Below are 25,657 nucleotides of genomic sequence, written 5' to 3'. Positions count from 1 at the left end.
ATGTTACCAGATCCCTTTAATGTACAGTGTCCAATCTATAAGCACTACTGGTCATCAATTCTGGATAACATTTAATTGCAAGTCCCATAACATTACAGGTAAGCCAGTCTAACACTGGTATTGCCCACATTTTTGGAAGCACATACAAACCCAGCCAGAAGTTCAATGCCCCTCTCCACTGAGCATCATGTCTGCTCGATGCCAACACCCTCCTGAAGTGTCAGTTCCCTGACAATAATGACTCAGGCAGCAAACATCCTCTGTGGGTCCTCAAACCCCTGTAAGTCCTGCTGAGAAGTATTATTTGCTTTCCATCCTTTAATCAGCCTTAATCTTCTAACTGTCCTCTTAGCTTTCTTTTGTCCTGAATTTTCAGAGTAAGAATAACAAACACTTGTATCAAATTAACTTAAAACTCTTCCTCCTGTAAGATTTCCTATCATAATCTACCCATTAGATTCAGGTAGCAAAGTTGCTTAAATTCAGTATTACACTGAAGTTATGATTTACCTATTATCTACGCTTTTTTTTCCCCTCAAAGCTGCTGCTTAAAAAAAAATATACAGATTTGCCTACAGTAAATAGGATCTACGAGATAGGAGATGTAGGATAGGCATATTATTAGATGCCACCTCTTCAGTGCATTGTTTGTCACACTGTTCTGCCTCAACTACAGAATCCGATCGGGGACAATGGGGTCTTTTCCTTCAAGCCAAACTTCTAAAATAAACAGATGGATAATTGTGTGCATATATACAAAAGAAGTAGAGGGGAAAATCTGACCAGTGCACTACCTTACCCCTGAGGTAAGCTTTACTGTGCAGGTTTGGGTGACAGAAAAATAAAAAATCTCCCTCATCTATTAACTACTAGCTAGCCAGTTTCCTCATTCTATCACAATTCATGTGACTAAATACATACGAGCTCATACTTTGCCACAGTAAAGTATTCTAATGCATGAGAACAATTAAGAAATCAAGCTTCAGCAGCTCTACCACTCTGTATAGCCATTAACAAATACAAAAAAAATTCAGTGACTACTAGGCTTAAGCCCTACTATTCAATGATATAAAGGTATCTTACAAAGAAGTTGACAAAGATAACACACCAAACCTGTTTGCACTTCCTGTATAGAAGCACAGAAAATAAAACTCTGTTGATTACTGGTAATTACTCTCTAATTCAAGTGCACATTAGCCATTCCATTAATCTCATCATTGACTGGAAAAAATGAAGTCAAACACTTGACATCCGGAAGAACTGGAGAAGCTGATCATCTTCTAGTTCCATTTCAGATAAAATGGCCAATTATTACCTTTGGGACAACACTGAAGAGGAACTAACAATGCTAATGAGAACCAGTATGTATAAAAACTTAACGGCAACAGGAAGCCAGAAACAAAGAGCTTGGACATTAGGCAGCTAGAGAGGGGAAACGGTAAAAATTCATTGTTCAAGTTTTCTTGTGACCAGGCTTTTTAGTTAGTTTGTTCTCCCTTGCAAAGTAAGCAACATTACAAAGAAATCTACAGATGCTGTAACTGATGATACTGTGAGGCACAGGCGAGCGTCACAAGCCCATCTACAGAGCAGTTATTGCTAGTACCAGAATGCCAAAGCATATTAATGGACACCTCCACATTAGGTCACCGACTTCTTACCAAACCAACCGCACCCCAACTATTTTGGGCTGTTAACATATACCTCTGTACAAAAATTTAATTTATTTCACTAAGAAGAAAATACAGAACACTTAGGATAAAGATTTAATATTACTTCTTCAGAAGCCTGTCTTTACGGTGAATTCAGAAGTCTACAAGACAGCTAAAACCACTGACTGCGGCCCTTCAGTACGATGGAGAAAAAGCAAACGCTATCATCAACTATGTATTGACTTGATTGTAAAAGAAACGCTATAGAAGAAAATGTGGGGTTTTTCTCCCCAGAAGTTGGTATATGTTTAACACTTCAGGCCAGACAGAAGTACAGTTCAAAGTTCAACTCCGAAACAATTACAGCAGTTCAAGTTGCCAAGTCCTTTTCCTCCCACTGCAACAGTCTCTAGTCCCAGTATGTCAGGACTTTTGTTTACAAGCTCCTTCTCTTGCTAGTCTATCGGCTTCTTCATTTCCTTGGAAGCCAGCATGACCGGGAATATGCATCTGTTGGGACAAAAGCGTAGCAGTGTTAGATATGCAAGAAATCAAGAAAAAAGTACCTACATGAAATCTGATCATGCAACACCCTTTCATTCATAGTACAGCAGCACCTCCGTAGAGGCACCCTCTTCACATTTAGTCCTTATGTCTTCTTCCTAGGAGCATCTATAGTCTCCCTTCCTCTAGGAAAGTCTTGCCAAATTGTGAAAATCATCTTTATGAGAAGTAGTGAACTGGCTAAGGACCACGTAACCCAGCCTTTGAGATATACAAAGAACAGCTCCAACTCAAAATTCCCACTTTCAGAGGGCAGAGAAAAACCTCTCTGCATTCAGTGCTTAAACTAAGTTAATCTTTTCCCAGAAAGCCAGAGAATTCTCTGCCATTAACAGCCTTGGTGGTTATAGCACTCACTTAGGATACAAGAACAGGGTATGAAAAGAGTCTCTTGATTTTCAGATGTCTTAACTATCCATCCTTCAACAATTAGTAACTGAAAGCACTTTCAACTCTAAGCCCTTTCTTGTCAGAAGCAAGGGTGGAGGAGTGTGGGGGAGGAAGGAAGAAAATCAAGCTTGCTATATGACAAGATCTGAGAGAGGAGAAGCATGAAGTGCACGTGAGATGGTATTAGGCTCACATGGCAAGATCTTGGTATTGGGTCGGGGGCTGCAGAGGTGGTCTCTGTGAGAAGACACCAGGGGCTGCCCCCGTGTCAGAAAGAACCAATTCCAGCCGGCTCCAAAACGGACCCACTGCAGGACACAGCTGAGACCATCAGATAACATATTTAAGAAAGAGTCAAAAATGCTGCACAGCAGCTGTGAGAGAGAGAGGACTGAGAATATGTGAGAGAAACAGCTCTGCAGACACCAAGGTCAGTGCAGAAGGAGGGGGAGGAGGTGTGCCACAGTAGAGATTCCCCTGCAGCCTGGGGAGAAGATCATGGTGAGACAGGCTGTCTCCCTGCAGCCCATGGAGGACCCCACACATCAGCAGGCAGATTACCATAATAAAGTGCCTGCATACATTGCTCCTCCTGGAATAAAACATCTTCCCAAGTGTAAGAGATTCGGATGTAATAAGTGTGCATAAAGCAACAATATATATTTTTTTAAAATTATGCAAAATACTCTAAGGACAGCTGAACTTTGGTCTTAGTTTTAAATTTTTACAATTTCTTCCTCTCAATAGACAAGAGGAGTAGTTATATAAAATCTAGCCAGCCTTTAAATTAGAGTTGCAAACTCTGGAATACAGAACAACATGAATAGAAGAATATCTGCAATATATCTCCTAAAGAGTGCACATTAAAAGATCTACACCATCCTGTTTTCTACAGTGAAGACAGAAGCCCCATAAATCACAGAATGGTTTGGGTTGGAAGGGACTGCAAAGATCATCTAGTTCCAACCCCCCTGCTACAGGCAGGGACACCCTCCACTAGACCACGTGCCATTATATGCCATGTGGCATATATATGGCAAATATAGCATTAGCAGCCACGAAGTCAATGGTACAGAGATTTATTTCTAGAATCAGTAGTCTTATACCACTATTACAGTAAAATTTAGAAGGGAGGAGGCAAGATATCCTCTACAATGTTTAGAACTGATGTTACAGAAAAAGACATTTTACCACAAATACCTGAATAGAAGGGTTTTTTACTTCTTTACTGGAGAGCTAAACAATTTAAAAATGGTAAAGACCTTTCTATGCCCAGTTTTCTTGTAAGAAACAGTTATGCTACAGAAAACTACAATTAGTTTATCTGAGGTTATACTGTCTTAGTTTTCCCAGTTTAAAGACACTCATGATTAAGTTATACTAACGAACCAGCATCTTAAGATGTCTGAAAAGCAAATCCTGAAACTGAACTATGACTCAAAAAGATGCAGTCATGTTTTATGCTTAGATTTCCAGGAACAGAAATTCCATCTACTAACAGTACTAACAAACTAAAAATAATTATTGCAGGCATTTTTAAAGTAGTAACAAGAGGCAGCAAACCAATATAAACATGTATTTTAATAAATTAAATACTGCTTCGAAGAGCTCATGTTACATTGCTTATTGGCTTTAAATAAAACAAGCTGCTTCTCTGCATTTATGGTTTTATTTACGGATATACAATAATATTATGCTCTATAAAAAGTCTTAGTTATGGTCACACTTGTAAGTTTTTACAAGAAGCATGTTTAAGATGTCATTAAGAATAAGAAACAAGGTGCTCACCCACTGAATTTCTATGCCTTTTGATAGATTATCAAGTCTTTCAAAATCTTCTTTATTTATTACACTTCCTCCTGAACTTGTTCTCCAGCCATTTGTTTTCCAGTTGTCAACCCAGCTTGTAATACCTATGCAAATGGAGCATTACCATAAAAACGGTATTAAAGAAGCCAGCAAGGATCAAGATGGAGTAAAAGACCTTTTAACAAGACATTAACTGTACAAAGTCTCAGGCAAAGACATGGAGATAGAAGATACTTTTGTTTGGTTCTCTACTGCTGTCTTTCAGGACTGTATTTTTTCATTACTTGAATTACCCGACCATGTTTTCCTGAACAGGTATTTAAAGACTACAATCTTATATCCTCATTACACACAAAATTACAAACTCCTCTTCCATTTACTCTTCCCTTTTTCAGAATGCTTCTGGCACAGACTAAAAAAAAAAAAACCAATGAGAAAAGAAAACCCAAAACACACACTTTCTGTTCCCACAGGAAATGCTATACCTAAATCTTTTGGGGAAAATAAGCTACTAAAAGGAGAGATTTACAAGATGGTCCTTAGGGAGAAACAATGGAAAATTCCTTTAAGTTGTTTCTTAACATTTACTGTCTCTTCCTCAACTTACGAACTAGAATCAGGAGGACAGAGCACAAGTCCTTGACACTTTTCACTTCAGGACAGAACCTCTTTCATGCACATGCAAGCTAACAGAACTTGAAACAAGCAACAAGCAACAGCTCCAGCAACTCCTTCCTTGACTAGCAGTCACTTGTTCCTCTCAGTAGCTGTCTTTTCTAGGGTATTGCTATCAAAGGTGACATCAGAGTTTTTCAAGGTAAGTTTTATTTTACTTCTAAACATGAGCCACTTGAAAAAAGAAAACAAAAAACTGATGCTCTTCCTCCATACTCCTCCATTTTCAGAAATCAGGAGGGGGCTTCTGGAAAGCAGAATGACTTATTTGGAGTAAAAGATAGATTTTTAACATACAAACCATTTATTTGCTTTATTAATAACAAGTAATGAAACAAATAACTACTTTCAGTGTTAGCACTCAAGTATAGAAAGTTATCCTAAAAACAAGATACATCATCTTAATTAAATTTTTGCTTAATGTTATCTCAAAAAACCCTTCAAAGTGGTTTGGAAATATCTAACATCTACTCCCTTTGTAAAAAAGTGTGAAATACAAAGAAATACTTATGCAGTTCAGAATTATCACAGGAGTAAGATCTAACGATCTGGGGGAAAGGGGAAGAAGTATTCAGAAATTAAGTCTTACTTGCTGCTTTACATGGTATTTCTAGGAAATAAAATTAAATTTTCCAAATCTTTGGATGAAGATGAAACCTTCAATACACACTCTGAGCATGTATCATCTCTGGCTAGTCTTCTAGTCCAGCCTGAAAGTTTGGAAGTGTGGTCTACATGTAAAAAGTAAGGAAACTTGAATATACTTCAACTCTGTGTATTAAGACAGCCTCTCCAATCCAAACAAACCCCTACAGGGTCACTACACAAACTTCCAAGTACTTTCCCACAAAAATCCTTAACAGAGTATACACAAACAACATTTTTTCTAGACTTTGTGTCATACTGAATGGCTTAAGATAAAAATCCTTTAGTTCCTTCTGTCATTCTTTACTGTGGTAGGCACTTTGTGTCTCCTTGTATTTTCTCTGGCTAGCAGGTAATCCCTGCAATATACTGAAGTTTTTCCCCAAGCAGTCATGAGTATTGAGAAAAGTTACACATTCTCTTCCTTATAACCCTCTCCCCAGGCCTCAGTAAGTTCTGTGCGCCTTATGTAATGAAATAGCGTGCAGTGTGTCTTTAAGAATCAGGAAAACTAAAATCATTAACTTACCATTAATAGTGAACTTGCTATCAGTGTAGATAATTAGTTTCTTGATGTTTTGACTCTTTGCTTGCTCTATTGCTTTGCAGGCTGCCTTAGGGACATTTCAATAGAATCACAGTTCAAAACAGGATTTTGAATACATGCAATTAAAATACCAAAGTACCTGATGCTAACACAGAACTGCAAAGAACATTACTGTAATCTCTCCATCAATGAGTATGAACATGCCTTAGAGCAGAGGTTCCCAAAATCAAGCACACAGACAACCAGCTAATGAATCAGGCAAACAGGAAACCACTTAAGTTTCACTGGTAACAAAACCCACATTCTGATGCTCAATTCTGTACTGCAGGAGCAGCTCTCTGCCCAATTTCCTAACTATCAAAGCCTCTATCAACTGCACATCAAGTTTTAGGCATTTTCTCCACAACTTTGAGGAGGAAGAATTCATATCAATTCCAACAGTCTGGAACCCCTAAAAGGGTTTTGGGTTTTTTTTTTTGTGCTATGATATATAATAAGAGGCAGAAGTGGCTGGGTCTGGTCATAAAGCTGAAAAGCTCTTTAGGGACAAGTTTGACCTTGGCACATCAGCATCACCTCTGCTTGTCCCTCACTAAAAAGAACTTCCTGTAGTTTTTAAGCATATCAATTCCCCATTTCAGTTTATCTCCAAACACAGTGCAGGATAGCAGCAGTACCAGAATTAAGATGAGGTGAGAAGGGAAGACTAAATCTGCTGTTGCTAACAGAAGTTTACTTCAAAAGCAAGAGAAGTTACCCCTGAGAGCCTAGAATTGTTTGTTATATTTATCTGAGGAATACGATACTCTGATCCTATCACAATAAGAAGCTGATTCTCCTCTTAAACTTAGTGGCCCTCATCCCAAGGTCTGAGATGTACACATTAAAAATGCAAAGGATACTATACAGATTCAGGCTTTCCTAATGCAAGGCTGTTTTAAATATCTGTGTTTAGCCTGATGATATTTGAGAATTCTCAAGGTGAATTACTCCTTGTTCAAAAACAATAAAGATCAATAAGCTCGAAAAGAACAATTTATTCCAAGTCATAACTCCTGATATTTCATGTTGTTCCCTCACAGCTCCATAACTGGTTTCTGAAAGCCAGAGTTGAAATAATCATGAGTGTGCTACTGCAGTCTAACATGCAGAAACAGTTTAAGATGTTTACTACTTACATGTATTTCAGCTCGTTGATTAGTCTGCCGTCCAGGAAGTCTTTCACTGGTATTTCTGTGTCCAAGGAATGAATAGCAGATTAGTAACTCAAAACATTCAGAGTGATGCACAATGACTACATATTAGAAAAACAAAAGAACACTAGTTTTGTTTTTATAATGAGGATGAATGGAGATTCTACCTCTAACTTCCATCTGCATAGTGCAACCTGCATATATGGACCTACCAACAATATGCAGCTTCTTTTCTTGTCTTCTGTGCACACCTATAATAATTATAGGTTCAGCCTCTAGAAATATTATTCCCAGTTGATTTTCCCCACATTTCCAGCTGCTAGAGAAGGTGATTTCTCTTTTCCCCTCACTAACACACTAGTCATTAAGAGTCTCAATAGCAGGGTTTCATATTCAAAAGGAGGCCAATATTGTAAATTACAAATAAACCAAACATTAGTACATGTTAAAAAAAAGAATCCACCCAGTTACTTACAAAGGGTGGCCTGGTCCCCAGTAGACACCTATTCCAGCACGTGCCCTATTACGTCCATTACCTGAGCAACAACCATCTGTATAAACGACTGCAAAGTCGCCTACAAAAGAATTACCAAAAATAAAAGTTCAAGCACTCCTTTCAAGGACGTTGTTTCCTCAAGCAGAAAGAAATATCTGCCAGCAGATTAACCCCCCAAAGAGAGAGAGCTCTTCAAAATGTTAACTACAGATGCCCTGTAAATTAGTAGTGCAGAAAACCCGAAGTCCCACTGCAGCTTCACACTGCTCCCAAATCAGCCAGCCTCAAGAAGCATCTCCGTCCCATGTTCCGTATTCTCACTACAGTTCCTGCCTTCTTCAGTCAACTTTAAGACTTCCTAGCTACATCTGTATTTAAAGTCTCCAATCTAGACACACATATAATTGCACCTATGATGACCAGATTAAGCTACACATTGATACCAGCTAAATCCAATTAATATTACACAGAAAGTGAACAAGTATATCATGGTTTGCGTTTCCATTTTAAAAAGAAACAATGTTACACTAGGCCCGGTGCTGCCATACACAAATGTCCCTATAAGTTTTCTAATAATTACACTTGTTATTTAGGAAAAGTTACAAAGAATTCAAAAGAATTACAGGACTAACAAAAGAGCTTACCCATATATGAAAATTTATCTTGACTGACTGTTGGCACTGAGTATACTTCATCGTGTTTCACACGCTTTGCAATGTGTTCTTCATTTGTAGACTGTTCGTATGGCCTTTTGCATGTATTGCAACACAAGATGTTTATCTCTGGTTCCTCTTTCTGGCCATCATCTTCCTTTGTTACAGCTAGAGGACCATGTGCTGCTTCCAAAAAAAAAAAAAAAAAAAAGAAAAAGTTCAACTACATACAAGATCAAATCTTATCTGAAACTACCATTTCTAAAGACAGCAGTCTAGCAATGCTAGTCTGTTAAACTGACATCCTTCAAGCTATTATGCAAAAAGCATTATAGTATGCACCAGTCATTCTTGATCCTAGATCAAACCGAAGTGGAGACACACACATAACAGCCCTTAAAACGGACACGGTGCAAGCAATGCTCTCCAAGCACCTGCAGAAACACTTTCACTGCAGAGACGCGGACACGGCGGTGTCCGGAGGGCAGGGCCACGGGAGGATGAACAGAAGCTGCTGCCCATGTTTGGCCAGAAGCCGCACTGCTTACACAAGCACCACGCAGAAACCAGGCGGGCTGTGCCCGTGCACAGCGCGGCCTCTTCCCGCCCGCACCCCCCCGTTCCCCGGGCGGAGGTGAGGCGGGAGGCGAGGGGAGGACGAGCTACCTGCTGGCTCGGGCTGCTCCTGCCCCGGAAGGCCGGCGCGCACGAAGGCCCAGGCGTCCTTCTCAGTGACGAACTTCTTGAAGCTGGCGGAGGGAAACTTATTCACTTGCTCCTGACACTCCGCCCTGCAACAGAGGGGGCGGGGGTGAGGCTGGCTCGGTGCCGGCCCGGCGGTGGCTCCCCGCGCTGCCCCGGCCGCGGCCCTTACCAGGTGCGGTAGACGCCCGTCCGCCGGCCCTTGCGCACCGCGTAGAACATGCTGTCGCCCTTGGAGACAAAACAGGAGTGACTGAGCACCGCCACAAGCCACCGCAACATGGCGCAGCCCCGCCGCCATCCGCCCCGCCGCCCCGCGGCCCCCCCCGCCCCGGCCACCACACCCCGCCGCCGCCGCCGCCGCCGCTCGCCACCGCGCATGCGCCCGGCACACGCCCTCAGCCTCAGCCCCCTCCTGCGCATGCGTGGCGGCCGGCGGGGTAACGGAACAGGGAGCGCGCTGAGGGCTACCCTACGAGCTGCGAGAGGGGACAAAAGTACTGGAAAAGCCCAGCTTTTGGGGGGGGGTCTTTGTTGTTTTTTGTTTTGTTTTGTGGTGTTGTTTTCGATGTTTTTTCCCCACAATAATTGTATTTTAAAAGCCATCTAATTCAGCTTTTGCTTTGGGGGGGCACAATATGTATGAAATCGCAGCACTTTACACAAACTCCTCACTCTGAAAGCCCCAGTTATTAAAAGACAAATGAAATCTCACAGGTGCCCTCCAGCCAAAGTTATCCCCTGCCAGCCCAAATAACTGTCCTGGCCCTGCGATCAGCTCTGGTGGCCTCTTGGTTCCTAACGAGTGATTAAAACTCACAGAGCACACCCAGGAGTGAACACACCCTACAACCTGCTGCACCGTCCCTTGCTTGGCGAGCACCCGAGGAAGGATCGTCATGGAAAGATTGCGTGAGCATCCACATATTTAGTACATCCAAATGTCTGGAGCTGAAGAAGGTCATTAAACTGTTTCTCATCCTCCTGTTTAAATCAAGGGCTGCTAGTAAGTGTGTTCCAGCTGAACGCCTGTGGTGGGCTGACCCAGGCTGGAGACCAGGTGCCCACCAAAGCTGCTCTATCACTGCCCTCCTCAGCTGAGCAGGGGAGAGAAAATATAACGAAAGGCTCGTGGGTCGAGATAAGGACAGGGAGAGATCACTCACCAGTTACTGTCACAGGCAAAACAGACACAACTAAGAAAAATTAATCTCATTTATTACTAAACAAATCAGAGTAGAGTAATGAGAAATAAACCCAAAGCTTAAAACACCTCCTCCCACCCCTCCCTTCTTCACAGGCTCAACTTCACTCCCCATTTCTCTCCCTCCTCCCTGCCAGTGGCACAGGGGGACGGGGAATCGGGGTTGTGGTCAGTTCATCACACGTTGTCTCTGCCGCTTCTTCATCCTCAGGGGGAGGACTCCTCACACTCTTCTCCCACAGGAGACAGTCCTCCACCAACTTCTCCAACATGGGCCCTTCCCACAGGCTACAGTCCTTCACAAACTCCTCCAGCATGGGTCCCTTCCACAGGGTGCAGTCCTTCAGGAACAGACTGCTCCAGCGTGGGGTCCCCCACGGGGTCACAAGTCCTGCCAGCAAACCTGCTCTGGCATGGTCTTCTCTCTCCACAGGGCCACAGGTCCTGCCAGGAAGTTGCTCCAGCGCGGGCTTCCCACAGGGTCACAGCCTCCTTCAGGTGTCTCCACCTGCTCTGGTGTGAGGTCCTCCCCAGGCTGCAGGTGGATATCTGCTCCACTGTTAATCTCCATGGGCTGCAGGGAGACAGCCCACCTCACCATGGTCTTCTCCATGGGCTGCAGGGGAATCTCTGCTCCAATGCCTGGAGCACCTCCTCCCCTTCCTTCTGCACTGACCTGAGTGTCTGCAGAGCTGTTCCTCTCACATATTCTCACTCCTCTCTGTGGCTGCAAAATGCTGCTCCTAGGGTTTTTGTTCCTTCTTAGCTATGTTATCCCAGAGGCACTACCACCATTGCTGATGGATTCAGCCTTGGCCAGCAGCAGGTCCATTTTGGAGCCAGCTGGCATTGACTCTCTCAGATATGAGGGAAGCTTCTAGCACCTTCTCTCAGAAGCCACCCCTGTAGCTCCCCGCTACCAAAACCTTGCAAACCCAATACCCTGCTCTGTCGTGATGGCCTCTGAAGTGATGAGGACCACAGGGCCCAAGCAGGCTAAACTCCAAATTGTTGCCAGCCACAACCTGCTGTCACATATCTTCATATCAGGAGTGTCGTGTACTGAGCGACCAAAGCCAAGAGGTCTAGGCATGGCTGAATTCAGTGCCTCAGCTCAGATTCCTTTAAAATGGAAGTACAGAAGATGGGAGAACAGCTACAACAGCCTCCAGAAACAGACCAATATATATACACTTCTGCATTTTCAGCCACTGGATTTCCCTTGTAGCTCTAATACAGATGTATTAGGACAACACCAACCTCAAGCTGCCAGAGCCATAGAGCATTGTAGTTGGATTTACAAGGGTGGTGTAGTAAAATGCCAAGAATGTGAAGCACCGACATTAATTTTGCCTTCCATTGCAAAAGCAGTGATAGGTTCAACATTACAGTTAGATGACACCTCTCTTTAAAAAAACACAAAACAAAACAAAGAGCTTCTGCATTTGACAGGCCTTGGTGGAATACAAAAACAATTTGGTCAGGGTTGTATCAAAATATAGTTACTGCATTTTTCTTGCTTCTTCCAACATATTCACGAGACCACATATTACTCTTACTTACAAAATCCTTATGTCTGATGTACTCAGATCAAGATTATTTACATTAATTATGTCACTAAAGGTTTCCACTGAGACTCTCAGGCTTTTCACTACTTTCTGCCTATGGTATTTTTATTTTATTGCTCTTGGTTAGCTTTTCTTTTAATTATGGTTTTCTATAGCAGATGGATTTCTTATTCCATACAGGTTTTCATATTTATATTACTCATAATATTCTATGGGCAAGACATAATAAAAGAGCAACGAGCAGTAAGTGATGGGGAAAGAAAAGAACTTCTATTACGCTCATTAATTCTCTGTTTGAACAGACAGATTCATATATCCAATTTACATGCAAGGACTGAACAGTAACTCTCCTGCTGTCACGACCAACATGCAGAGCTCAGAAAAAAAATTACTTTTGAAGTCCACTGAGCACCATACACGTTACCTTCATTGCTGCTTCTGCCAGTTGGTAAAACTGAGGCTGCATATGATCAGCCAGCCCTACCTTTACTGCTGCATCTCTGTTGCTGATTTTTCCATGCTGTTGAGCTGCAGTGGTGGGACGGATGGGTCCCTTTCCTCATGTGACAGCTGGCCTTTTTACTACTGTGGCATTTAGCATGGCTAGGCTAAGTGATACCTGTGCTTGCTTCATGGTACTTGTCCTCTGGTGCTGTAGCACTAGTGGATTTTTGAGGTTTTTCAGTCAGCCCAGGGCAGAGGGGACATGTTGGGCTCTGTAACTCACAGTTTTGTGGAGTTAGTGTGAAGACTCACCATGAAGTGAACCATTTAGTCCCCACCTGAAAAGCTGAAGGATCCAGTCACAAAAGTTCTCCTCATCTGAAGACAGAATAATGTAAATGTACATATGGATAGGACTTTAAGGAGGTTTCATAAATGATTTAACACTTGTAATCAATGCCACAGTGACACACAGTAACCCTGTGTAGCCACCATAGAATAAGATGATTGGGCCAATTTTTGCCAAATCAAAGCTTGCACGAGCGCTTGTGCTACCACAGCTGAGGTATTGGGAGTGAGCGGCTAGAGGAAAAAAGAGGAGAGCAAGCCCTCGTGTTTCAGTGGAAATATGGTGGCACCATGTTGGAGATGGCTATAAGGATGATTAGGGGACTGGAGCATCTCTCGTTTGAGGAAAGGCTGAGAGAGCTGGGTCTGTTTAGCCTAGAGAAGAGAAGACTGAGAGGGGATCTTATCAATGCTTATAAATATCTAAAGGGTGGATGTCAAGAGGGTGGGGCCAGACTCTTCTCAATGGTGCCCAGTGACAGGACAAGGGGCAACGGGCACAAACTAGAACACAGGAAGTTCCATCTGCATATGAGGAAAAAGTTCTTCACTCTGAGGGTGACTGAGCACTGGAACAGGCTGCCCAGAGAGGTTGTGGAGTCTCCTTCTCTGGAGATATTCAAAACCCACCTGGAAGTGATCCTGTGCAACCTGCTGTAGGTGATCCTGCTCTAGCAGGGGGGTTGGACTAGATGATCTCTAGAGGTCCCTTTCAAAACCCACCTGGATGTGATCCTGTGCAACCTGCTGTAGGTGATCCTGCTCTAGCAGGGGGGTTGGACTAGATGATCTCTAGAGATCCCTTCCAACACCCACCAGTCTGTGATTCTGTGAGAATGGTCATTGAGCCATGGCCTGATTGTGAATGTTCCTCTCAACATGTTGTGCTATAAATTCAGCTGTTTTACTGCTGCTTATATTCAGCTTATAAGGGGTCCCATGTTTCCCCTCCACTAAAACCAAAATTTGTTTCTTATTAATATATTTTCTTGGCAGCCATTTCTGTATTTATAACTGATAGTCTGCAGAAAACATTAGGATTTAGTATATGTATACAAAAAGTACAGTCATCACTTAAGTAAGGGCAAGTGTCTGTAGGACATTTTTACTTAAACTCACTGTAAATGTTAACTGATTACTTTGTCTCACATTAATGCATGTAATGTACATATTAGCTAAGCATTTTAATCTTCTTTGATAAACATTTCAGCTTGAAACATGTTTAACCATAATGTGGTTCCCCACATAAGCTGTTAGAGCAAAATTTGATGTGACTTGAATCAAGCATTTCTCATTTAAACCTGAGCTTTTAGATAGGTAGTTCACTAGGTAGTCACTTTATCTAGCTTACCCTGCAAGTGTAAATTATTGCCATCTCATTACCTTGATTATAAGACAGGAAAAGGAGGTGTTTTATCTTCCTTCTCAGACATGAGATTTTGTAGAACAAAATACTTGCCTTCAGTGTAAAACTGTGTGCCAGTGAAGCTACGAAGTAGTAATCCCCTAGCAATCTTCAGTCCACCTTAGAAGAACAGCCTACCCATGAGCTTTGAAACTTCGGTGTGGTTACACAAGCCTCTTTCAGAGAAGTGAACTAGTAATAGACCCAGTTTTGCTTCTGATTCTGGAGTTAGCTATGACCCTGACAAGTCTTGCCTTCTGTCCCTGTTTCTTCCACTACATTAAATCATGTTATTCATAGCATCATGAGACCTTGTTCTCTTGCTGTTGGGATACTTTTGTAACACACCCAACTAATGTCTTCTTTCCACTTCTTCACCCCGCCCATTCTGAGTCTGCAGTGCATAAGAACCCAATTAGTTATATTACTTTGTAATGACATAACTTCTTTCAAAGATCCCATGTTCACAGTGATTCTTGAAAACCTGTCAGCTTTGGATACCAGGCATTATCGACTGGGTAAAGCCCACATAGATCTCAACACTCTGCATCCTTCCCCTAATGCATGGTCAGCGTTGGAAAGGAAACATATCTCTACACCTTCTCTGGTTGCTCTTATGTAGCAACCTGGTCGATTCAGTAGCAGTAATAGCATGGGGATGGGAAGCTGTAGATGGTCACATTGCATCTTTATTTCCTCATTAGCGCTCTGAACAGTCCAATTTTAATCTGCTTGCACCCCACCTATTCCTCCTCCCTCCCATAAAGGATTTCACAGCATAAACTGAATGGGACTAGTAGACTGCTGAGATAATTACTTGTTATCTTTTTTTTTTACTCTTCAATCAGATCCTCATCACTATTGTTTAGATAATTTCAAATCTCTACAAATACTAGTCTTAGCCACCAGTATGAGCTAAGCAGTTTTTTCCATTCATTGAATTCATGCAAAGAAAGAGGAGAGACTTGGGAGAAAAACGAAAACTGAACTATCTGCTTTTCTGGTTGTCAAAAATTTAGCAAAAAGCCCACAAATGTTACAAAACATGACAGGCTGCCTTCTGCAGATGCTAAGGTTGTTTAGGTTGTGGGGTGTGGTGTCCTTGTTAGTTTTTGTCTTTACAACAGGAGCTTATTCCCTTATTCAGTGAATCTGAGCACAGAACCAGTGCTCTGAGCCTCTCTGGCCAGCATTCGCCAAGAGCTGCACACCTGCCTCTGAGTGGGACTTTCCCTTGCACCAGGAATCTCTATACATTAGCCAAGCAGGAAATGTCAAGGTGGAGATGTTTTGTCAAGGCAAGAAAAACTTTAGACACATAGACAGGCACTTTCACCTGAATAAACATGCAAGTCACTTCTTTCAAAACTAGAGTACACCTTGTTCTTTATCCGCATGCAACTGAATGAAGTGTTAATAGTGCTTTCTTTGTTAGATAATAACACAATATATAATAAAAAGTTCTTCCAGTGATGAGAGAATATGTGGAGCCCAGGACTCTCGTATCTTGAGTTAGTAGCTGAACACAGCTGAAGCCTCGTACATTACTTCTAGTCTAATGACAGTTTAGTAACTCTGATGGCTGTGACATTGTCTCAGCAGAAGCAAGTGAGACGTCATGCTTATAGAGGTACACAAAACAAAGCTGAGGCACGGATCTGAGCAGGCACGCGATTGCCTGTCCTCTCTGGTTGTCAGCAGGCTCCCTGATGTGGTTTTGGCCGCATCTCTGGCACAATGCCTTGCCGCAGGTCAGGGGTGGCTGTGTGCCAAGGCAGGTCTCTTCTGCCTGGAAAGGGCCGAACATCGCTGGTGAACTCCCAGCCTAATAATTAATGTGGAGAAATGAAACAGAGAGAGGAGGAAAAAGACCATCCACCATCCTACTCTGGTGGCGGCTGCTGTTTCGCAGGGCAGTGTGGGTGAGGGAGGTCCGCAAGAGAGACAGGCAGACACGTGCTTCATCTACGGGCCCTGCCATTGCTGGAGCGAGCTGAGCCGTGCTGCACTGCCATGGCCGAGATCCTGGTGACTATTTACAGAAGAAGCATTTCGACACCAGAGGCTGAGAACTTCAGTCTGTGAGGGCAACTGCCGGGAGCCCCTGAGGGGAGCGGGGCGGCAGGTCCCGCCTCATGCCACCCGGGCCCACGGAGGAGCAAGTGGCGGCGAAGTCTTGGCTAACAGCGAGGGCGAGAGCGGAGCAGGCCCTTCTTTCTCCTTCTGCCCTCGCCGCCGCAGACAGCACACCCTTGGGAGAGGGAAGGCGGCGGGAAAGGAGCGCGCGTCCCGCAGGCAGCGCGTGAGAGCAGCGCGTGAGGGCAGCTCCCGCTACCCCGCTGCCACCGGCAACGCCCACGTGCCACACCGCGGCTCCTGCCCCCTCCCCACGGCGCGGCGCCCTGCAGCTGGTGATGACTTCATCCGCGTGCGCTGTGCCAGGACTCTTAGCGTCCGCTCGGGCTTCGCTGTGGCGGAAGTTGTAGTCCGTTCGTGGCGCACGCAAGTATCCATTCTGCCCTTCTTCCGCGTCTGGCTTCACCCCTGCGTGGGCGGGGCGAGCGCCTTCCCGGGCCGCGATCTGAGCCGCGCTCGCGAGAGCTCTCCCTTTTCCTAGGCCGGCGCTGAGAGAGGTGGGTGCCCGGGCTCTGCGCGGGCCTCGGTGGCGGCGCCGCCTTTCCCCCCGCCGCCGCCGCAATACGGAGCCGAGCCCCGAGCGGCGCGTCCCGGGGCAGCCCTGGGGTGGGGATACCCCCGATTACCGCCTGCCCGAGGCCCGATGGTCGCCGGGGCGCCCGGTGCTGGGGGAGGGGAGCTGGCGGGGTTTTCCTCCGCCCTCCCCTGGCGGCACCCCGAGGGAGGCCGCTGCGGCGGGGCAGTAGGTCGCCGGGGAGGAGGAGGGGGCCGGGGCCGGGCGCGGAGCCCTGCGAGCCGGGAGGGACTGCCCGCGGCACGTGGAGCTCCGTGAGCGGCCGGGCAGCCTCCCCGGTTGTCCTGGGGCCTCGCCGCTGCCGGCGTCTCAGCGCACACGCGGGGCGCCGCGGTGGGCAGGCCCCTCGTTCCCTGGGACGGTTTTCCCTTGTGGCCGGCATCCACTGGAGCGACGTGCTGGGTCTTGCGCGGCCCGTGGGGCTCTCTGGTTTCGCTTTGAAGCGTGTGGCCGAGTAGCCGGATTGCAGAGTCTCGCTGTGCTTGTAGCAGAAGACGTGTACCTGGTGGCAACTGAGGTGTTCTTTTGCGTTGCAGAAAGGCCATGTTCAGCTCTAGTGCAAAGATTGTAAAGCCTAATGGCGAGAAGCCAGATGAGTTCGAGTCTGGTATATCCCAGGTATGTGTCTTTTCCTTCTGGTGTTTGGTAACTGACTGCAAGTTATGGAGACAGTGTTGTGACAGAGCTTAAACTTCAAGGGTGATGCTGTCTAAATGTGTACTCTTTCCTAGTTTTACTTAGGAACTGGGGCAGTTAGCTTGTGTTCCCACTGGTTGAACTTGTTATGTTTGTCAGTGTGACTTAAAGGAATTTAAATCTTTAATATTGATTGTGGTAAAAAAGTATGTAGCTGCTTTCTGGCACTGTGGACAGACTTCAGTCTCAAGAGTTCTTATGAATTGAACTGTATGTAATGGATTATTTTGCAACTTTTCTAGGCTCTGCTGGAGTTGGAAATGAACTCTGACTTAAAGGCTCAGCTGCGGGAGTTGAACATCACAGCAGCTAAGGTAGGCTAGACCTCCATGCAAAATTGCTTGATGACTTGCTTGTGTGTTTAATTTTTGTGAATGTTAGCATGCTAGGTGAATGGTGTCTTCAGCTGTTTTTTATGGCCTGTGGTTGTTTTACTATATGCTGTTGTGGTTTATCTTCTGGCATTTGCTGTTAACACATAGAGTTTTGTAATAGTGGGTTTGTTGGTTTGGTTGGTTTTTTTTTTTTTTTTTAGGAACTGGACTGAAAAGTCATTGTTAGAACTCAAATAGCAGTTTGGTGTTTATGGTGCTTTCTGTCCCTGCAAACTGGGCTTGAGGTCTGAAACTGAGTTTTTGTGTGTGGATATTGGCTTGCAACATAGGCATTGCAGAATCTTTGTCAGGAATGTAAACTGTAATACTCTTTGTAAAATTGGGTTATAAATCCTCTTTTATGTACCAAGTAATAGATAAGAGGTGGATTGAGATAATAGACTGACTTGATCACATTGGTTACCCTGTTTGTAAAATTTAGTTTTAGTTTATATAGGCGACTGAAACCTTAAGAAAGAAAAGCAAGAAGAAAATTAGTGTTAAAATTTGTCCGCCTTGGAGAGCGGATGGAACTTCTGAAGCTGGTTGCTGCAACCAAAAACTGAACTAGGTTGCTTTTTGGTTCTTGCCAAGGCCCACCAATACAGACACAGGTGCATGACTGCTTAAAGAATCTGGGAATGCAGAAGTCTGCTTACTAGATGAGTTGAGGACCCTTCAGAGAACTGCTTTGCTGCTGAAGTACAGCAATGTGTACTGTCCTCGATGAGGTTATAAAAATTTGTGTTTTGTTTACTTGGCTACTTGATTTTACTTGTGAGAAATATCCTGTGGGCATCTGAGTTAGCTCATGTGGGAATGTAGTCACTGAAAACCAATTCAGCTTTCCATTCTGTTGGAGAATGAGGATGTCTCTGCAGTTAGGTTCATGGGAGAAGTGCCTTGTAAGCCTCTACAGACTTTGGTTTTGATCAATGGTTGGAGAAACAAACCAGGGGAAAAGTAATCCATGCTGGTGTAATGTAAACCTGCTGGCATTTGGAGGAGGAGGAAATGTTTTGTTTGACTAGTGATGTGGGCCTTGGCAAGTGGTGGACAGAAGATAATTCCATGAAGTAGTAGCTTAAAAATAAGAGATTGATTATTGTAAAATTTGTCAATAGTCTGCATTAGAGGCAAATAATTTTTGAAACTTTGTGTCAGCATGTAAGTACCACTGCAGATGTGATAAGCATTCCGTGTAGTTAAGATTCTAGCATCTGAGTCCCATCCTGCAGAAAGAATGAGCTTTGCTATTCAGAGGATGTGACTCTGAAAGGAGTGGTGGGATTTATTGCCCAATCACTACCTTACAGCAAAACAAGTGCTCTGACAGAGGTTTTTCTGTTTAATGCTTGCTCTTAAATGCATTGAAACAGGTACTGCTCTCTGATGCTTCCCCCCCCCACCCCCAAAGTTGTAAGCAAGACTACCAAATACCTGCGTCCAGAGGATTCACGATCAAACCAAACATTGCTTCTCGACCCCTAGATAATGTTTACCTTCTGTTTCAGGAAATTGAAGTGGGTGGTGGCAGAAAAGCCATCATTATCTTCGTACCAGTTCCTCAGCTGAAATCCTTCCAGAAGATTCAGGTGCGGCTAGTTCGTGAGCTGGAGAAGAAATTCAGCGGAAAGCATGTGGTGTTCATTGCTCAGGTAAAACACTTAGAATCATAAAAATGTCAATTTGAAGGGATTCCTGGAGGTCCAGCCTTGCATGTGAAGCAGGACCATTGTCAACATTAGATCAGGTCAGTTGTGGTTTTGTCTAGCTGAGGCTTGAAAACATCCAAGGATGGAGATTCCATAGCATATGGATAGCGTGTTCCAGTGCTGCACTACCCTTCTTGTCTTTTCTATTCAAGGTAACAATGATATAATGCATATTTTTGTACCAGCAGGAAATGTGATTGAATGTCCTTCCATGGATGTACGCTAAAATGATTTCAGCTAGCAGCCAAGGCTATGTAAACTTGGTGAGATGTGAAGCTTTTTGGAGGAGGATATAACTTTCTTGTTCTGGCCTCTCTTAGTCGTTCAGAAGTTTGAGAAGCAAAGCTTGAAAGTAAAACTGAGCAGATATTAGGAGGAGCTTTACTACCCTTACATAATCTAAGCACTTAAAATTCAAGTCATAGGAGAGGAGGAAAAACCTGACTCAAGTTCTGAATTTATGGAAGGAGCTAAGCCGTGAAAAGGTGATAGAGGGCTCTCTGGGCAGTACTAATGGATGGACAAACTCTGGAGATCTGTCTGCAGAGTGGACAGTTGTTAGACTGAAGCTCTCTTTAGTGAAAATTCTTTGTAACATAATTTTAAGAGCCAGAGCACCTTACCTTGAATCTTTATGTGGCCAAGAAGACTTCTTTTAATGAAGTGCCTCTGGCTCACTTAGTTTAAATGCTTGAGAATTCCCTGTCAGTTTAGTAATCCGTATTTTAGAAGGAATGCATGCAGTTCTGCTGTAGGTAAACTGTTGTTGCTTTTGAATATGATACAGCCTGGTTTGGATTACAGTAACCCCGTCATGAGTACAGTCATGGAGTAGCTGTGATGTCTTGGTAGAAAATACTGCATGTGGCTACAACTACATATAAAACTCAATATTTTAAAACATCTACTGTTGCAGATAGGAAAGTAGAAAATAAGTTTTACTGATCCAGTAAATATAAATATGCTGCTTTTGGAACAGGTTGCATTTAAAATAGTTTGATCTGGATTGTGTAATAGATCTCATTATTGAAACTAGCATTTTGATTTTGGATATCACCTAGCTGTCTGTGGGACTGATAGAGCTTACTACTCTGCTTCACACCAGAGGCTCAATCTAACAGAAACTGTAAAATTCTTTGAGATTTCTGTTCCCGAAGAAGTGTATTCAGATTGCTAATACAATACAGTAAACTACCTTGGTTGTATTCATGGGGGATAGGGGGATGAAATACAGATCTTTTATTTCAGTGCACTTAATACAGGGTCAGTAGATGAAATATAAAGCAATATCAGTACTTCAGCTTCTGCAAGTAATATTGGGTTCTAATGCTGGTGTAGCTCTGGGCGTACTTAAGTCTTCCTTTTCAGTGTTTCATGCGTCTGTTTCTAGTGTGTGGGCAAAAAAGTGCAAAAAAAAAAAAGGGCATACGCTGGGTTGTTTTTTTTTTTCTTTAGATGATTGTAAACACCAGATACTGAGAAACGGCGTTTTTCTTCTTTCTTTTTTTTCCCCCTTAACAGAGAAGGATTCTACCCAAGCCAACAAGAAAAAGCCGCACAAAAAACAAGCAAAAGCGTCCCAGGAGGTAAGTAAATGATACTGATTGAATATGACAGCCTTCTTTTATAACTTGGTAGTCTGTCTAGTCAAGTAATGCTCAGTTGAGTTTTGAGAAGTCATTCAAGTGATTGGGTGGTCTCATGCTGCTTGAAATAGTATCTGCTGTTTGACTGCTAAAGGGTCCAGTAAAAAGTTCATCTTTGGGCACTGTGTTGCATTTCTTAGAACTCCATCTTTATTTCCAGCTGCAGCCAATTTCTAGCCAGCAATATTGGTTTAAGAAACCCCAGCCCGCTGTTTCTGTTACCACAGTGTGCTGATAAGAATTATTTTATTGTTTTTAAGCTGTAGGAAGAGCCACATCACATGTTAGGCTGTACAGAAGGCAGGGCTGGCACACTGAAGGGGTGCAATGAGGGAGAGAGTGGTTAAGGAGGGGTGGTGGGTATGAGTAGTCCTTCTGGGTTTGAATTTAACAGCAGTAGTATAGTGATTTGTGTTAAATGGCCTCCCTGCTCTCATCTAGTCTCTTTACTGCTAGACATGCAACACTACTATGTCTATGTGGATGTCAGTACTTCTTCTGTACCATTCTCTACCTTTCTATATCTTTATGTAGTCCATGTCTTAAATGTTTGTCTATGACATGTAGCATGTTACTGTAACTTCTTCCAGCCCCAGCATTATACCTGTGTCGTATCTGTTACTGTATTTTGAAATCTTCAGGTGTGGATTTTAAAAGTGCAGTTTCATAGTACTCAGCTAGCTGCAGTCCTGCCTTTGGAGGACTCTGTGTTATATTAAAATTAGTATTGCACAGTGGATAGAGAAGTTGGCACCTGTGTATGTCATTAGCATGCTGCCGCTTCCAGCATGAGGGAAGGAGAGTGCAGGAGTATCCCTTTCTCAGTCTGAGACTAGATAGTGGTGTAAAACTGCAAAGCATAGAAATGTGATTGATGTTTGTCTGCCTTAGCTATCCCAGTGTTTCCAAGTTGGAAATGCTGCTGTAGACACAGGTCTTAGTTGCTAGTGATACTGCCTTGAAACTGCAGATTGGGAAGCTGGAAAATTTTACTGGTCATCTAGACTCATACACAAAACAACCTGGATTAATATTTCTCATTTTGGCTCGCTTGCAGGTAGTTTAAGAACACAAATGCAAACATCAGTCTTCTAAGCATGAACTAAACTTACCAGCTAGACTTTTCCTGTAATACATTGGTGTTTTAAGCTGCTTGGATTTAGGCAGGTGAACAAACCATTGTTTTCAAAACCGTGTCTCCTATGAACGTAGTTGCGTAGTTGAAGGTACTTGCACACTTAAACTCTTCCAGTAAGTGTCTCTGGCAAAAATGCAGATGGGACAACTTGGTTCTGATTTAAACAAAATCTTCCTTGAATGTTTAGAAATAAAAGAACATTTCAGGGCCGTTGCTGCAAAGCAACATGTGATCTAAAAGGTCAGAAACTTCAGTACTGACTTTTTGCCCTCATGCAGTCATTAAGTTTCTGCACTCAGTGTAAAATTTAGCTTTTATTTTTTGCATGACCTGTGAAAAGTGTGGTATTGTCACACTGCAGCATTTAAAAAAAAAAAAAACCACAACAAAACACCACTGAATTTTCAACTAAAGGATGCTGTGGAAAGTTTAAGCCTTGGCAAACTGGAAAACTTGGCAAGAGGATATGTTTTAATGATAGAAATGTGGTATTTCAGCCGTACACTTACTGCAGTGCACGATGCCATTCTCGAAGACCTGGTCTTCCCAAGTGAAATCGTGGGTAAGAGAATCCGCGTAAAACTGGACGGCAGCAGGCTCATAAAAGTCCATTTGGACAAAGCACAACAGAACAATGTTGAACACAAGGTAAACAAATAAACTTCACTTTCTCATACAGGGTGGGGTGGCATTCTGACATAGCTAAGGGGTTGCTTATGTGATACAGCCAAACACTGCCTTTTGGCTTGTGGCGATGTAGGTGCTTCTGTTTGCACTTGGAGTAAGATGCTGAAGATGAGGCAAGACAGTTTTGAACTACAACTCTAGTTCAACTTGCCAAAAGCCCTGGATTGTAAAGTAATGATATTGGTTCCCTCATGGGAACAGATAGAGTTTTGTTGGGGTTTTCTTGCTTGGGGGTTTGGGGTGGGGTTTTTTTGTGCAAGTGAAGCACTTAGTGTTGACCCTAAACAGATACACTTGGTACAGCCAGAAGTTCCCCATCACTTTGCCTAGTTTTTTTCTGTGGGGCCCTGTTTGGGACGGCTCAGCTCTCTGGGTCTCCTATAGTTGCAAATCAAAGAGGTTCCAAATTTTCTCCAGAAAACGTGTCTTTTGTGTAAATGCTTAGCTACCTTAATCTAGAAGAAAATAATTGCCTCAGAGTTCACTTCAGAGTGAAGATGCAGTGGGAAATAGTGTAGTACCTAGAGTATGTTAACATAGATTTTACTTCCTTACACAGAACGTATAAACAAGATTGTTTGTCTTCACAGGTGGAAACATTTTCTGGTGTCTACAAGAAGCTCACAGGCAAAGATGTGGTGTTTGAATTTCCAGAATTCCAGCTGTAAAGTGCAAAAAAATGGCTGAATAAACAACTGTTCCTATAACAGAGTAATTTCATTTAAATTTTGAATTCCATAAATATAGGTAGGGATTAACTGGTTCATGGGACTGCTCTACTGTCTGGATGAGTGACATTTGTGTATCGAAGTATTAAGTCACCAGTGTTTTAATGGTCGCCCTCTTAGGTTGTTCGTGACACTGTGGCAACACAACTAGACAAAAGAGTCCAGTGTCTGCAAAAACAATTGGCATTGAAAAATAAACTGCAGTGTATTGAGACTCACCTTTTGGGGAGAATATGGAGAATTACTGTAGAGCAGTGGAACTCCCAAGTTTTGCCCACAAGAATACCAGTTGGACACCTACGTATTCCTGACACTGGAAGAAGTCTACATAGCAGGTGGTGTGACCTCTGAAACATGGAGCAATGACATCTGAAAATGGGGTTTGAATTTTGGGGAAATGTTGGGGGAAGCATAGTTTGAATTTGAGGTAACTTTCTTGCTCTTTAGGTGGCAAAATTACGTACCAGTTCTTACCAAAAAGGCAGGTCCTACAATGTCTCACCTTTATCAGAATGAAATGGGGAGACACTTTCACTTCTGAGTGCTTGCCTACCTTGCTGGACAAAACCTACAGTTTTTTAGGTACTGATCTTGCTTTCAGAAATTATGAATTTTTGTATCTCTGTATGTTAGCAGTATGTATGTCTGTATCAGTGTTGGGGTAACCTTCCTCATGGTTAATAACTGAAGGCAGGGATAGATATGCCAGGGTGAAGCAATGACTGCTGGAATGTTTGGGGTTTTGTCTGATAGTGTTTTAACATACTTTAGTACACGCTTGGCAATACAGGGAGAGGTGGGGGAGGACTAGCTGTGTCACAGCTGCATGTTTGTGTCCTGAAAACACTACATTTTTTACTTGGGTATCTATGTTTAGAAACACTTTAAGCAAGTAATATTTTCTCCAGCTTGGGGGGGGAGCGTGGAGTTGGGCATGTAAATGTTCTGAGCAATTTATATGAATTTAGTACTTCACTGTACTGAACAGGCTATTCTGCTACTTACTCCTAAGTGCTTAATACAGTAAAAGGCACCTAATTATGGAGACAGCCTATTAGGTGGAGAGCTAAGTAGGTAACAGCCTGTGTACTAGGAGCTATTGATAACTTCCATCTTCCTGACAGTAGATGAAGGACAAATGCCACTTATTGAGGGTCTTTGTACCTTCCTTTTCCCGTTTACTGTGGTTTTAGTTGCTTCCCATTTGATAGCTCTCTTTAGTTGTGAAAAACTAAAAGGTTCAAACAAGTTCTGCATTGTTTTTGCATTGAAAAAGGGAAGGCTTTTAAGTCATAGCATAACTTCTGTTTAGTAGGGCAGGACAGATAGCCGTATGCCATTAGTTTTGGTGCAGGCAGTGCAAAGAGGACAAGGAAAACGCATGTGCCCTGTTGCAATTAGTAGTTAATTTCCTGCTGCTTACTGACAATGCTTGAATATTTGCACAAAAATCAGGCTGTATCTTTGAAGAAGTTGGCTTACCTTAAGGCCTTTTTCTCTCCTTTTCAAACTTCTGTCTCTGGAGTATAACTTCATTCCTTATTTATTCCTTGATGACTTATTGTTCATCTGGGATGATTCAGCAGAAGTGAATTCATCAACTTCCCTTAAGAGTTAGATGAGGGGAGTTGTAGATATTTAGTAACCCTGAATCCTGGCTGCTTATGT

The 25,657-nt window shown here is 43.1% G+C and overlaps 2 protein-coding genes across 3 annotated transcripts; one reads left to right on the top strand and one right to left on the bottom strand.

Moving 5' to 3' along the window:
- Nucleotides 1-1,704: 1,704 nt before the first annotated feature.
- On the bottom strand, nt 1,705-9,658 carry RNASEH1 (ribonuclease H1). 2 transcript variants are annotated; one of them, XM_075747227.1, is made up of 8 exons: nt 9,499-9,658; nt 9,291-9,415; nt 8,616-8,810; nt 7,951-8,050; nt 7,461-7,515; nt 6,265-6,349; nt 4,395-4,519; nt 1,705-2,162 (listed from the first exon to the last, which is right to left on the bottom strand). In XM_075747227.1, exons 1-8 carry the CDS (start codon nt 9,606-9,608, stop codon nt 2,076-2,078), a joined length of 882 nt encoding a protein of 293 aa, XP_075603342.1. In that variant the 5' UTR covers nt 9,609-9,658; the 3' UTR covers nt 1,705-2,075. The 2 variants fall into 2 exon arrangements, with proteins under 2 accessions (XP_075603342.1, XP_075603343.1); XM_075747228.1 differs by having other exon boundaries at nt 8,616-8,807.
- Nucleotides 9,659-16,851: 7,193 nt separating this feature from the next.
- On the top strand, nt 16,852-23,968 carry RPS7 (ribosomal protein S7). The gene is made up of 7 exons (XM_075747226.1): nt 16,852-16,928; nt 17,542-17,623; nt 17,944-18,015; nt 19,590-19,733; nt 21,312-21,376; nt 23,072-23,222; nt 23,852-23,968. Exons 2-7 carry the CDS (start codon nt 17,549-17,551, stop codon nt 23,927-23,929), a joined length of 585 nt encoding a protein of 194 aa, XP_075603341.1. The 5' UTR covers nt 16,852-16,928; nt 17,542-17,548; the 3' UTR covers nt 23,930-23,968.
- Nucleotides 23,969-25,657: the final 1,689 nt, after the last annotated feature.

This window comes from Balearica regulorum, chromosome 3 (assembly GCF_011004875.1).
Source record: "Balearica regulorum gibbericeps isolate bBalReg1 chromosome 3, bBalReg1.pri, whole genome shotgun sequence".
Classification (NCBI taxonomy): Eukaryota; Metazoa; Chordata; class Aves; order Gruiformes; family Gruidae; genus Balearica; species Balearica regulorum.
The sequence above is the reverse complement of the archived record's forward strand: the minus strand, read 5'-3'. Positions and strand labels throughout refer to the sequence as shown.